This window comes from Manacus candei, unplaced genomic scaffold (assembly GCF_025592945.1).
Source record: "Manacus candei isolate 608988 ecotype Guabito, Panama unplaced genomic scaffold, ASM2559294v1 h1tg000023l, whole genome shotgun sequence".
Lineage (NCBI taxonomy): Eukaryota > Metazoa > Chordata > Aves > Passeriformes > Pipridae > Manacus > Manacus candei.
In genome coordinates this window covers 19275981-19289092 of record NW_026138071.1, presented here as the reverse complement: position 1 = coordinate 19289092, position 13112 = coordinate 19275981, and the positions used below count along the sequence as shown (strand labels likewise).

The 13112-nt window shown below is 37.1% G+C and overlaps 1 protein-coding gene across 9 annotated transcripts in view; it reads right to left on the bottom strand.

The window, feature by feature from the left end:
- HYCC2 (hyccin PI4KA lipid kinase complex subunit 2) overlaps positions 1-13112 on the bottom strand; it is a 53973-nt gene that overhangs the window by 13736 nt on the left and 27125 nt on the right. For 8 of the 9 annotated variants that reach the window (XM_051787087.1, XM_051787085.1, XM_051787084.1 and 5 more), the window contains 7 exons: positions 10187-10366; positions 8142-8222; positions 7414-7529; positions 6550-6645; positions 5545-5661; positions 4760-4847; positions 300-459 (listed from right to left, as the gene is read on the bottom strand). In XM_051787087.1, the coding sequence (XP_051643047.1) occupies positions 300-459; positions 4760-4847; positions 5545-5661; positions 6550-6645; positions 7414-7529; positions 8142-8222; positions 10187-10366 (838 nt within the window). The remainder of the gene's footprint in view (positions 1-299; positions 460-4759; positions 4848-5544; positions 5662-6549; positions 6646-7413; positions 7530-8141; positions 8223-10186; positions 10367-13112) is intronic. The other variant, XM_051787090.1, reaches the window with a different exon arrangement.

Genomic DNA, 13112 nt, shown 5'->3' with positions numbered 1-13112 from the left:
GCTGTGTTACACGGAGAAAAAAAGAAGTCTTATTAAACATTTCCCACCTTCTCCATTTTCTCACCTACCTCGTGGTTTATTTCCAAATCATAACCAAAACAAACACCCCAAATGTTCATGTTCATGCAGTGCTCTGAAGATGTAAAATATTATACATTATTATGGAGTACCACTTTTCAAAAACAAACAAACAAAAAACTCCCCCAACTGTTCTGCAAACATTCAAACAGAAGCCAGATTACAGTGATGATGATGACTACAGTACACTGTAATACTTGCCCCTGTCAGAGGAAGCTCACCTTCTCTCCTCCAGCGATGACGACGGATAGAAGCCGTTGTAATCGCACTCCGAGAAATCCTCGGCACTGTTGGAGTAACTTCTACTTTCAGTACCTTCTGGCCTTCTTGTGATGCATCAGGAGCATCAAAGGGCAGCGAGTTCTTCATGGCGTTTGCAACCTAAGATAAAAGTAAAATGCTGTACTACTACTATCCTTGATTGCACTAATGGCAATATTAGATCTCTTGCTGGATACAGAAAGGAGAACAACCAAGAATTGTTAATCATGCCAGATCTCCTTAAGATGGATGGTGCCATCCCCAGGATTCACAGTTGATAACTACATTGAAAAGCTCATCACAAACCCACTCTCAAAACTGGAGTTGAATTTTCTCACATTTTTTGAGGTAATTTATTTTGTTCCATGTTTGCCACCTGTAGTGACAGAGATAACCTATACAGGAAGGTCTCCATCCAAAAGAGACTGCAAAATGACAAGGAAAATACCATTTATGCTTTATGACAAGAGTGTCATAAAACTAAGTCACAGGCCTAGCCAATGCAAACAGCCTGTAGCCTGGTGCACAGAGGGACAGGGCCAGTTTCCACCACACCCTACCCCATACTGCTCCCCCCCCCAAAAAAAAAACCAAACAAAAAACCCCAACAAAACCTAACCAAGGGGATTAGAATTCAGGTACTTGCAACATTTATTTTTTTAAAAATTGCAACCTAAGCAGTAAGCATCAAATTACTATTCGTCTTTGTTAGACCTATTTTTTTATTGTAATAACCTAGTACAAAGTCAGAAGTTTTGTTTTGCAGCTCTGAGAAGAACAAGTGACCTCTTTTGGCTTTGATGTTTTAATTGCTTCTTTACATTTCCCATAAAATGCCTTTGTGGGATTAGAGGTTTACTTTAAAAAAGAAAAAAGCAACTTTCAGAAATGTTTCCTAGTTTACAAGTCAATTGTTCAAAAGAAGTCGACTTGTGTAACAGCACTTGGAAAGCTCTGGGTCTCTATGGCATGTACAGTATTTTACAATAACAAAGTTGATGCACATGAAATATTACTTAAAGCTTTAAAAAAAAAAAAAAAAAAAAAAACCAAACCAAAAGTGCAACCCACAAAATGGACACACTTTGATTTTTCTAAAATCTTACTGACATTATACAACTAACCATTAATAAAAATACCAGTCCTAGGGGACTGGAATGGCAGCCATATAGCTGATCCTGATCTCCTGCAGCCACTGTGATCCTGTAACTCTATATTAAACATCATTTCCACTGCCTGCCTGTCTGACTTCTAACCAGCATGAAAGATTATTAGCACCACCACAGAAATACTCCTTGTCATTCTGCCTTCCACTTGTCCAACATTGGTTTTCCCTTTGCTAACCAGTTCTCAGCCTCAACACTTGTTTGTGAAGTGCTCTCCTATTCACACCTAGGCCCTTTTCCATGCCATTTCCTGAAATGGTACAGACTGCAGTCACCCTATCACACTACAGGCTTGAGAAATTCATTTCTGCTGACTGAACCAAAACAGATCAAGTTCAGCATTATACAACTGTTTGCCTTCTCATCTTCTACTCACTGGAGTTGCTTCCTGTTTGGAATAGGTACCCTTATCAGTATGGGAGGGCAGAGGGATGATCAATCTAAAAACTGGTAGCAAAAGGCTTCTGTAACAGAACCAGAAAAGTGACAGAGCATTTCTGCTCGTTAAACCTCTTAACAGCTGGCCTTTTCTAACAGCACAAATTGTACTTCTGGGGTCTGAGAAAACCATATGGAGATAAAAATCAGTGCAACAGTAAATCTTTGAAACTATCTAAACAACCAGTCTGAATGAGTCACAGTCCTTATCAGACCAAAAAAACCGTCAAAACTATGATCTTGCAGGATGCAAAAACACTTGTTCACAATGCCTGATCCAGCACTGAAAGGCAGGAAAATAAACACACAGCACAATTCAGATTTGGCAAGCCAAGTCTGCATCAATGACAAAGGAGGGTTGGTTCCAGGCCAGACATCCACTCTTGTCTACCAGAAAGGAGCTCTAACAAAAGAACATTCAACAAGAGCAGCTAAGTGCATCAACAAAACACACCAGATAAAGGTGCTGTCACAATAGGGATTTGCTGATCCATGATTCTTGTGTATTGAACTAGGAAACCTCTTGTGTCTCTGCTGTGAAGACAGGGATTTCTGTCTGAAAAGAGTGCAGAATCCTCAGTTCAGAGGAAAAGACTGACTGGCACTGGCCTACTCCTCAGGTACAGGCTGGTAGTAATTCTGACTCTTCGTGATTAGTTTGCCTCTGCAGAAACTCCCAGTTTCCTGACTATGAAACCAATACTCAGGGTTTTGTTAACAGAGGTACTTTTGTTTACCCAGAAAAGGTCTTTCCCCTGTGTTACTTCCTGCCCTTTCCAGTACAGTCTCTGGGTAGCAGTGGCAGAAGACCACTTCTACATTACAGGTATTTCAAACTTTCTGATGCAGCTGTTCCAGGTGGCATTCTTTGTTGTTATTCGTTGGTTGGTTGGGTTTTACTTTTTTTTCCTCCAGACAATAAAAGTCTATGTAAGTAAGAGCATGGATCTACTATACTGTCAAAAATATTTCTCCAAGAGACATACTCAAACACAGGGACCACTATGTTTCTCATTGTAATGATTACCACTGGTATTCCCATAATTACACAAATACCTTCAGTAGAGATATCTAAAAATAACCGTAATATGGGCAAATATTAAAAGGAGTTCAAAGAATTTGCTGCTATTAGGAAATCCTAGGCAGAAGCTGAACTTGAAACTTTTGCCTGTGCAGCATCCCAGACGATATTTTATTTAGTGCTAGTAGTTTTAAGTTTAAAATATAGAATTTTATAATGCTGCTAAATTATACACCTCTCCTAAACAACGAAAGGAGATGAAAGAGCTCCAATCTTTGAAAAAGTCAAATTGCTTGAGTATATAGCATGAGGGCAATTATTTTGTAGAAGTGACAATTTTGTAAAGCTGCTTTTTAGAAATTTTAGTAAAATAAAAGAGGAAGCAGGCAATGATCAGAGTACCAAGAAGAAAAATTCCTCAGATAGACCTGCGTGCATATACAGGAAAAACCTGACAACTGGGAAGGGGTAAAAATTGATGATGTCGTGATGCCATCAACACCAGACAATTGGACTGAAAAGCAATAAGAGCTCTGGAAAAAAACCAAAGACATTCTAGAAGATTCTTACAATTAGAAGATTCTTACAATTGTCTCTAAGGACAAATTGATTAAAAATGAACAATGAAGACTGAAAATTGTCATATCGTCCAGTTCCAGATCCTCCTACACATCTTTTAAATCCTTGATAGGTTAGCCCTATTCAGCAGGTTCAATATTTAATTTAAAACTTTCAATCTGCTGGAGTGATGCGTCATTTCCAAAAGGAACCAATTATTACAATAATTCAATGGATACCAGGCATTTTAAATGCAGCAGTGTCAGAAAGCCCGCAGATAAATTTTACAGTCAATATTAATTTATCAAGAGAATAATTTCCTGTAATTTATTTCAGAAAAGAGTGATCTCAGATTGCCACATAAATAGATTTTTACCAATTCACTTTTTCAGTTATGTAAAAAGCAATGAAATTTTATGACTGTTAGTTCAGAGGAGAACTAAAGGCTTCTAGCCACAATTCTGATGCAGAAACCGAAACAGCAGTCTATTTTACTTTATTCCCCTAATTTTCTCTGTTCTTTTACTTTTCATTCCTACGTGACACAAATTCCTCCTTTCTGTCAACCTTCTCATCCTTCCCAATCCCATCCACCTGCACCCAGCACAGTTTCACCACTTTCCTCATTTATTTTCCCTCTTTTTATGATTAAAACAGCAAGTATAGTGAAAACTGAAAAAAAAACCCACCCCAAATCCAAGCAATAAGAACTAATCCATTTTATCGCTGCTTCTCTAAAGAAGGTAAAGTTTAAGATCTGTGTGACTTTGATCAAACAAAATCTGGTATTGACTCTGGAGATGAAGCTCCTTTTCAGGTGCAGCTCTATCCTGTTGTTGGGTTTTTTTACTGAGTTATTAGTTAAACCACACAGCTTATTCTCAGCCATGAGGAAGGTCTAGAAGTAAACAAAACACCTTTTTTGCAACCACTGTCCTATGACATATAATTATTCAGTTAAGCTTCTTTGAACCACTCATCAGTAGCTTATGCCAAAACAACATAAACATTTTGAGCCAACTGTAACACATTAGAAAATTCTAGCTTTCAGCTAGAGATCCCAACAGGAGATCCCAACACCACTCAAGCAGAAGAAGTACGGTATAAACAGCTATGCTGAACAACCACTCACATTTGATACTGCAGTGAATGGCCACAAAAGCTCTCATTACCAGTATGGAAACACATCCATACTCCTCTGAACCAAGCCCATAAATTGCAATGGATTGTTTCTTACCAGCAGAGGCTGTGAGTAGAGTTCAAGCTGTGCTCTGTAAATTATGTCCTCCAATACCTCTTGGCCAAGTTCCCACTGACCATTATATCTAAAAGTAAAGATAAATATCTTTCACATCTTATGAAGACAAACTTGTCCTTTTTCTGCCCAAATCCTGACCTTAACTTCTTTGCTTACATAGAAAATTCATCAACTGTTTGTACACCCCAACCCTGTCACTTCTTTTAAAAGTGCAGACAAAACATTTTTTTATTAATCTTGTTGGTATAACAAGAAAGCTGTTCCCTGTCACCACCAAGCATGACAAAATTGATGCCATATTCAGGACAAACTTAAAAATAAAATTAAAAAAATGGGGTCAGTATGTAAAGGTTAATGCTACTTAGCAGAACTGAATTTCCACCAGAAATGGATTTTTGCTGCCTCAGATCCTACTGACATCCTAGAGGTCTGCATTTCATCAGTTTATCTTGGCATCCAAGCTCATTATGCTTGTGAACAGAAGGTACCCAGTGGTAGTGGGAACTTGGGAAAAGATGAAACCAGAAGCCTAACTCTCTTTAGCAGCTACTGCTCACCCTTCGTCACCTAATTCAGCACTCACAAAAATATTTTGAAATCACCGGTTCACTGAATAAGCAAGTGATGGGAAATACACTCATCGAGTTATAAACTCATGTTATGAGTTTAACTATTTTTTTCAATTATAAAACAACTGGCACTTCTATTTTGATTCATGTAAAATCAGACCTTTCTCTTTAGGGAAAAAAGCCCCATCCACTTACATGGCATAATAGACACCTGTGAGCAGCTGTACCATGAAGTCAGGGTCTAACACCACTCTACCACAGGGTTCTTTCCAGCGTTTCTCATGCTGCCGTGGAAATCCACTCACACACAGCCTGAAAAAAACCAACATTACAAGAAAGTGTTAATTCCACAAAGACTAAAATGTCTTTATATAACAGAGATTTTAGTTAATTTTCAGATTTATTTTTCAAAATATAAATACACAACACAGAAGGTTCTTATGTTCCCTTCCTAACCATTACAGCAGTTTTGTAACAGTGCCCTGAGATGTGGCTTGCTGATAATTCAGTGTTATTTTCCACGTAGCCATCAACCCCACTTGTTTTCTTCAAAACATTTTCTTCAATCAGCTTCTAAGGAATGAGGGTGGCAAGATGCTTTCTACTGCCAGCCACCAGGCAGAAGACCCTCCCCAAAATTCAGTAACTGAAACCAATTTTCTTTAAAGGAAACATTTGAGTGGTACAGAAGAGAAATATGTCATCTCTCATCTAATGTATGATGACAGCATGCAATCACCCTTTACCTAAAGTTAGATAACACTGATACTATATTCTTGAGAATTGTTCTTAGCTGCCTTCTAAAAAGTACTTCTGCCCCTTGAAAACAGGGCCTGCCTTCCCATATACCGCCTCCATAAAAACCAGAATAATTTATTCTTTCGGTTTACTATTTGAGTCTTCATCATGGAAGCAATGCATGGCCACTAATACATAGTAACTGCTGCACTGTTTCCAAAACAGAAATCCCTTGCATACAAAATGTTCTCTCTCCTCTCTACTCAACGAACAGATCTAATTTTCAGATGCAGGAAAATTCAACGTGTTTGGCACATTTACCATAGCTATAACTCGAGTGAAAATGATGGAAGCATACCAAGAACTAATCCATTCCCATCAAAAAGCATCTTTTTTTTACTGGATGAATATTTAGAAGCCTAGATGCACCCTGAAAGACTATTTCAAAGGCAAGTGTCTCACCTGGAACCCATCGTACAAAGTGATTGGTAAGAAGAAGCAGGCATATAGACAATAGCAGAATTGTAGCATAGCATAAGAAAGCTCAGCACCTCAAACCTAGAAAGAGATAAGAGCAAAACCTTGCATAGATTAAATTCTTAATATTTCATAAAAATTTAACCCAAAAAGTCTACAATTCAGTCTCAAAAAATACCCCATAGGAAAAAGCATCAGAAGTAAATATAGAAATCCTTAAACCCTCTTTCATTGTTCATTAACTTGAAACAGGCTATCAAAAGGTCACTATAAACAGTTAAAATTATTATTACTGAAAGCCATTAGCATACACAGGAAAACTACTAAGGAAATGGGATATGGTATAATATTTGGACAAAATTATAGAACTGGAAATGTCTGCAATACATTCAAAAGTATTTTATCAGTTTTCCCAGAGCTGTCTTTAGACACAGGTAAAGCTGGCAGTCACTAAACACCAGGGCAATTTCTTTCACCCCTAGTTCCATCTATCCACTTAGCTCCATTCCCCCTCTTCCTGTGGAAAAAAAGTTACAGCCTCAGATACAAAGCTGAATTTTGTTATACCTCAAGGAAAAACTGAATAGCCAGCCATAAACCCAAAGATATTCCTTACCTACATGGAAGTGACAGAGAAGTTACTTTTCTAAATTAACTAGTAGAAGAACATAAAAATTCGAAACAAAGGAAAAAAACAAAACATTATACCTCAAGATTACCAAGACTGCTCTCTAGATTTGTTTCCAAGCACTTAATGCTGAGAAAGGACTGATCACATGTATTTGGTCTTAATGTTTAAGGACTTGCCTCCCTAGTGAAGCACATTGAATGTTAGAGCACATCACCTACCGGTTCTGCGCTGTGAAGGTTTCTCTTTGAGGATGAAGATCACTGTAAACTACTCTGATTAGATCATGCTGACTTAGTGCTCCTTCAGTTAAAGCCATGGATCCAATAGTAGAGGGCTAGAAGTAGGTGGTAGGAGGAGGGGGGAAAGCAAAGCATAAGTAAAAGGTCCCCAAAAAACTCCTGACCACTCAAGGCAAAAGACACATTTATATTGTTATCTGTAAAAACGAAGATTATTCCAGAATACAGTAAATCTAAAAACATTATCTAATTTTGTTATTATAAACAGCATCCACACTTACAAGCAATAGAGAGGTGAGAGCAATTTTCCACTTTGCTTCTTACATATCCATTTATAGTAATGTTGTCCTAATCACATAGACTTTTGTCCAAAAACAGTAGAGAAAGAAAAACACAATTCCAAGTTCTAACTGTATTAAGGAGCTAGAAGGAACACTTCTTTTATACCAGCATATATACTAACTACAGCCGCAACTACAACACCACTAATCTTTGTTTAAAATGGGCACTGTCAGCAAAGATTTTTCAACATTTACATTCCTTTTCTTCTACTAATGCTATTGAATTTGATTACACTAATTGTAAAATACTGACACTGAAAACTTACTGCAACAAGATGTATCTAAAATAGCCTGCGGCATCAAATGGATCCAGTTTTCATTCCTCTAATAGATCCAATTCTAATTTACCACAGCAGCTCTCCTTACCTCATGATATATTGAGGGTTTAGATAACGAAGGGATGGTGAAAGACAAAACTTTGTTGTTTCCATCTTTGTCAGCAATTTCCTGCATTAAAAACAAGACCAAAACCCAAACAGAACTAAGGATATAGGACTTGGAGTAACTTTCAACTCTTAGAAGGTATTTCAAAAACATGTCCTGATCTATTAGCACCTCAAGGACTCTGTGCATTTGCAGAATATCAGCAAATTTACATATACATTTAAGAAGTGGGAAAGACCTCTATCACAAACTCCTCTGTGGAATCAGCCTGCAACACTTTAGAAAACCAGCCCTGGCTCCTTGATTGGTGTGACTTCAAACACACAAACAGGAACAAAAAAGCTTTCCTAGCCCACCTTTCCATTATAACATTTATTTATAACAGAATTGCATAGAGGAGCAAGGCTAAACTTCAAGCCCAAAAGATACTGACACACGAGGGCTGATGAGTCACTTGCTGACAGCATTTCATAATAAATGCACCGCAGAGAAAAGGTGAAATCAAGGGGACTGGCAAAGTTTCCTCAGGCATCCCATCAGTAGGAAATACACAGAGTGTTCTCTCAAAAGGCTTTCAGACTGGCCATATTTTATAGTTGCTAGGCTACTACATAAGCAAACCCAGCAGTTTTTAAAGAAAATATACTAAGAGCAATTACATAAGACTACCCCAAAAAGGAGTCTAAAATCGTGCCTGTGCACTCTGTACAGCAAATTTTCAAACAATAAGCTCCAGTCATTCCAGCTTATGCGAAAATTTAGCCCGAGGTAACTCTGTACTTGCAGCAGGCTTTAAGGATTACAACAGAAGGGCAGCTGACAGAATTTAGCAGAATGCAAAAGATCTATCCCTATCTTTCATTTTCCAAGTATTGAGAAAATAACTTCACTCCCTTGGTCTCAGTATATATGCACAAAAATATCAACTTCATTAAAGATAAAAAGTAGTGGGAGCCATTGTCCATTTTGAGGTCTCTTCCCGAAACTGGAGAGAATGGAAAAATTACTGTCCTTAAAAAATATGAATCACTGACATGACTTGCAAAGGAACTGCAGAGGAACCTTCATGAGAAAACGGGCAAAAAGATAAACATGCTACTTCAATCCAATAAACAGTACTAAAAATCAGCAGTTTCCAGTGCTTTTTTTCTATCAGAATAAATCTAAAATATTTAGATCTTCCAGTTGTTAGAGCTGATCTACAAATGCCTAACTATAATATATTTTATTTTTAAGAATCACAGTTTGGCTGTTCTCTGTCTTATCATGTGTAGAAATATAATACACAATTTAAAGGAGGAGTTTACAATGATAGCACAGGGAAGGACTATTTTTCAGTAGAGTATGTTTTAAGGTGCTGTAACACAGAAATTCCCATTAGAGAATGCCTATTGTGGCAGTATTGCTGAATTTATCAAACAGCCTTATAACACTACAAAAGTAAACATTTCCAGGTTAAGATAAGAATATAAAACCCTATTTTTACATCCAACAGTCAAATTTAATAATTTATTGTTATTTTTACTTATTCTTAAAACCACAGTTCCCCTCAAGACTCTGACTCAAATGTACACATGTATGTATCTAAGTGCATGCAGAGTGGTTTCACCTTCAAATTACCCTTAAAGACACATTCAGAGTAAGTGGGAGAGTGTGGGAAGTGACACATGAATACTTATCAAACATATCAGCCTGACAATCATAGAAAGCTGTATTTCGGAACATTAAGGAGGGCCATCTATTTCCTTACAAACACAAGTGTATAACAGTTTGAGAAAGCCTACGAGTTGATCCTTTTCAGCAAAAATGTTTTTCCCATAAAAGATAACTATAAAATATAAAAAATATTTTTGCAAACACATCCTTACTAAACCTTCATTACATTATCCTTTTCTCTATGTTAAATATGCTTTCATTTAAGTGTATTTTAATTTTAAAGATGTTGTTACAATAATTTACTTTATTCCCTGTGGTCAGTGATGCAAAACTTAAAGCCTTCCTCACCCATTCCCACTCATCTCACTTACCAAGTTGTAAATGCCAAGCAGCAATGCTTCAATGCAACCATTACTCTGCCTGTCCCTGCTGGCAGTGAGACGCAGATATACCCAGATTAGCTCTGGCAAAAACTGCAGTGTGAATCTCTTGAGCCGAACTTCAGAGCTACGATAAAGTTCAAAGAGCTGGTGGCAAACAGGCTCCAGGAGCTGTGGAAAGGCAAAAAAGCTAATGACTTACTTGTAGGCTTCTCTAATAAGGGAGAGTGAAACAGCAAATGTAGGAGCTACACCATATAGCCACCACAGCTAGTAAAAATTACATTCCTTGATGTGAGTGAATCAAAATGGTATCTGCATTCCTTTTAAGGAGATCCATAACGACAGGGCTCAGGGGAACTGGTATGCAGTACTGGGAAATGTGGCTTTACTGCAGCCACTACCATGTGTGCTTTGAGAAGATTATTCTCTAGGGCTGTCAGTATGAGATTTATTTTCTATACAGGTACTAATCTATGGCGTGTGACAGACACGTGGTTTCAATTATGTGCACCATAAAACTTTAATAGTGCAGTTGTAAGGTCTATAAAAGTATAAAGGTTAAAGATTAGTTGCTAATGATAAGTCCATTGACAGAAATACAAATTGATTTCTTACCTACAGCTTTTTAGTCTCAAACCCAACAAGTGTGCATATGTTTATTACAATGCAAAACTGATCTTTCCATCTTGAGCTGCACTTCAGGTTTAGTACAAGAATCAAAAAAAAAGCCCCTGTCAAGTCAGTGGGATATAAGCACAAGATAAACCTGTCACTTTAAGAGTCTACAATGCCAAACCAATAGTCAAGATGCATCCATGGTATTGTTAATGAATGTCAAACGGTCTCATCTTTTCCCACACCTAATCAAGTTTTAATACTAAAACCAAAAACTGGGGGGGGGGGGGGAGGGAATCCCTCCCAAAATTTAAAAATTCCCAAGATAAATTTTTGTAAGGTTTGTGACCATTATCTAACATTGCATTCTATTAAATAGAATGACCTAAGGAAAATACTTATGGGATTCAGTGTCGAAAAAGACAAAAGCATACATGTAAGCTAAAGCATCTATATTCATATATAGAAGAGTTACAGAGTCAGAAAACAGAGGCCAGAATCTCTAACAAGCCTTCTTTCTAACAGTACATGCTTTATGCAGCTTGCTTATACATACACACATAAGATATAAAACATCAAATTATACATGCTTTTAGAGCAATAAAAACCTTACATTTGACCAACACAGTAGCAGGTGTACTGGTGAGAAAAAAAGGCATAAATAGGAAATACCCAGTGCAGAGTAAATCAGATAAGGCACAAATGACTCCTCTTTCACTCCCAGGGATATGCACCTTAGGACTTTCAGAGCAGCATATTTCATGGACTTTGATGCATTCTTTTTTCATTAATTTGCCTATTCATCACAATTTTAGTACCCAGAATTTCCTGTGGAATTGACTGTCACTCTCTTGCTATGCTGTAAAAAGATGTACTTCTGGGGTTTGTTGTGAATCATCCATTGTCTTAAAAAACTTGGAAGTCCCTGGCTAACAGCAGAGGGACAGACATTTCTGCAAGTGAGTAGTTTGAACATTTGATAAATGTGCGATGCCGTAAATCTGTATGAATGTACAATTTCACATACACATATTTAGACCTGGATATTGGACGCTGGTATATCACAAACACAAAACATACATCTGACAGAACAGTCTATGGAGACAGCTGCCTTAAGAGAGTATCACCCAGGAAGCAGTGACCACAGCAGTTTCATTTCTAACACACATCACTGTGGTCAGTGAAGCTTACCATCTTAAACCACTGATTACATAAGCCACGACAGGACACTGACGTCAAATAAAACTTAGCTGTCAGAGAAATCTCTTAAACAATACTCTGGTATAAGTACCTTGTGTAACAAGGCTTCTGACTGACAGACTTGCTACTCTAAGCTTTTACAACAGAAGCAAAGAGAGACTCTACAAGAGAGGGAGGGAAGAAAGCTGCCAGTGACAATGTTGACACAGAGTGAGACAAGTCCAGTCATCTGGAACACATAGATTTTTACAAGTCATATATATATAAAATAACTCAACAATTTTTGTTTTGGGATCTAAATGAAATTAGATGTCTGTAAAGCTTCTGTTGCAGTCATTTTAAGGAAAAAAGTGATACAGCTTTCTCTATCAAGTTGAGCATATATTATTTTAGTTAGTATATTTATTCCAGTATTCATACATACATAGGACTTTATGTTTAAAAGAGGCAGAAGTATATCCTTTCTTAACTAATATTTACTTAGTAGAAACTCCTATCTAAAAGTGACAAAATAATTGTTACAGTAAATGTTCAAATCCTCAGAGACAGAGCTGTATCCATGTTTTATGAAAGGTCTAGCACATTTCAGATGTTCAAATTTAAGAAGTGGTTAACAAATAATTCAGACATTACTAGAATGAATTTCTAGATTTTCTTTAAAAAACAATATGATCAGGAAGCTAGTGTAAAGAAGAAAAAGAAATCCCTGAAAACAATACATACAAGCACATCTGCAGGGAGATGACAAGTGCAAGAAAAGCTAAAAACTATTATCTGAAACCAGATATATACAGAGGCAATGCTATAAATAGTACTTTTATTAGATTAGAGATGACAGCAGCCCAAAGCTCTTTTCTATTTGAAATTAGCCAGTCTAATCCAAGTCCCATTAAAAACATAGAAAAGAAAAATTTATTTTAGCTTAAGTCAGATGAGACTCGACCAGAGCAGTTATTGAGTTTATTCTAACTACTTTCAAATGAAAATTTTATAAAATTAGTCTGCCATCACAAAGATGCTACAACACAAATATTTTCAAAAGCATGAACACCCAAGATTTTCCTATTCAAGTACAGTAGGATGGTCTCCCACCTGGAAA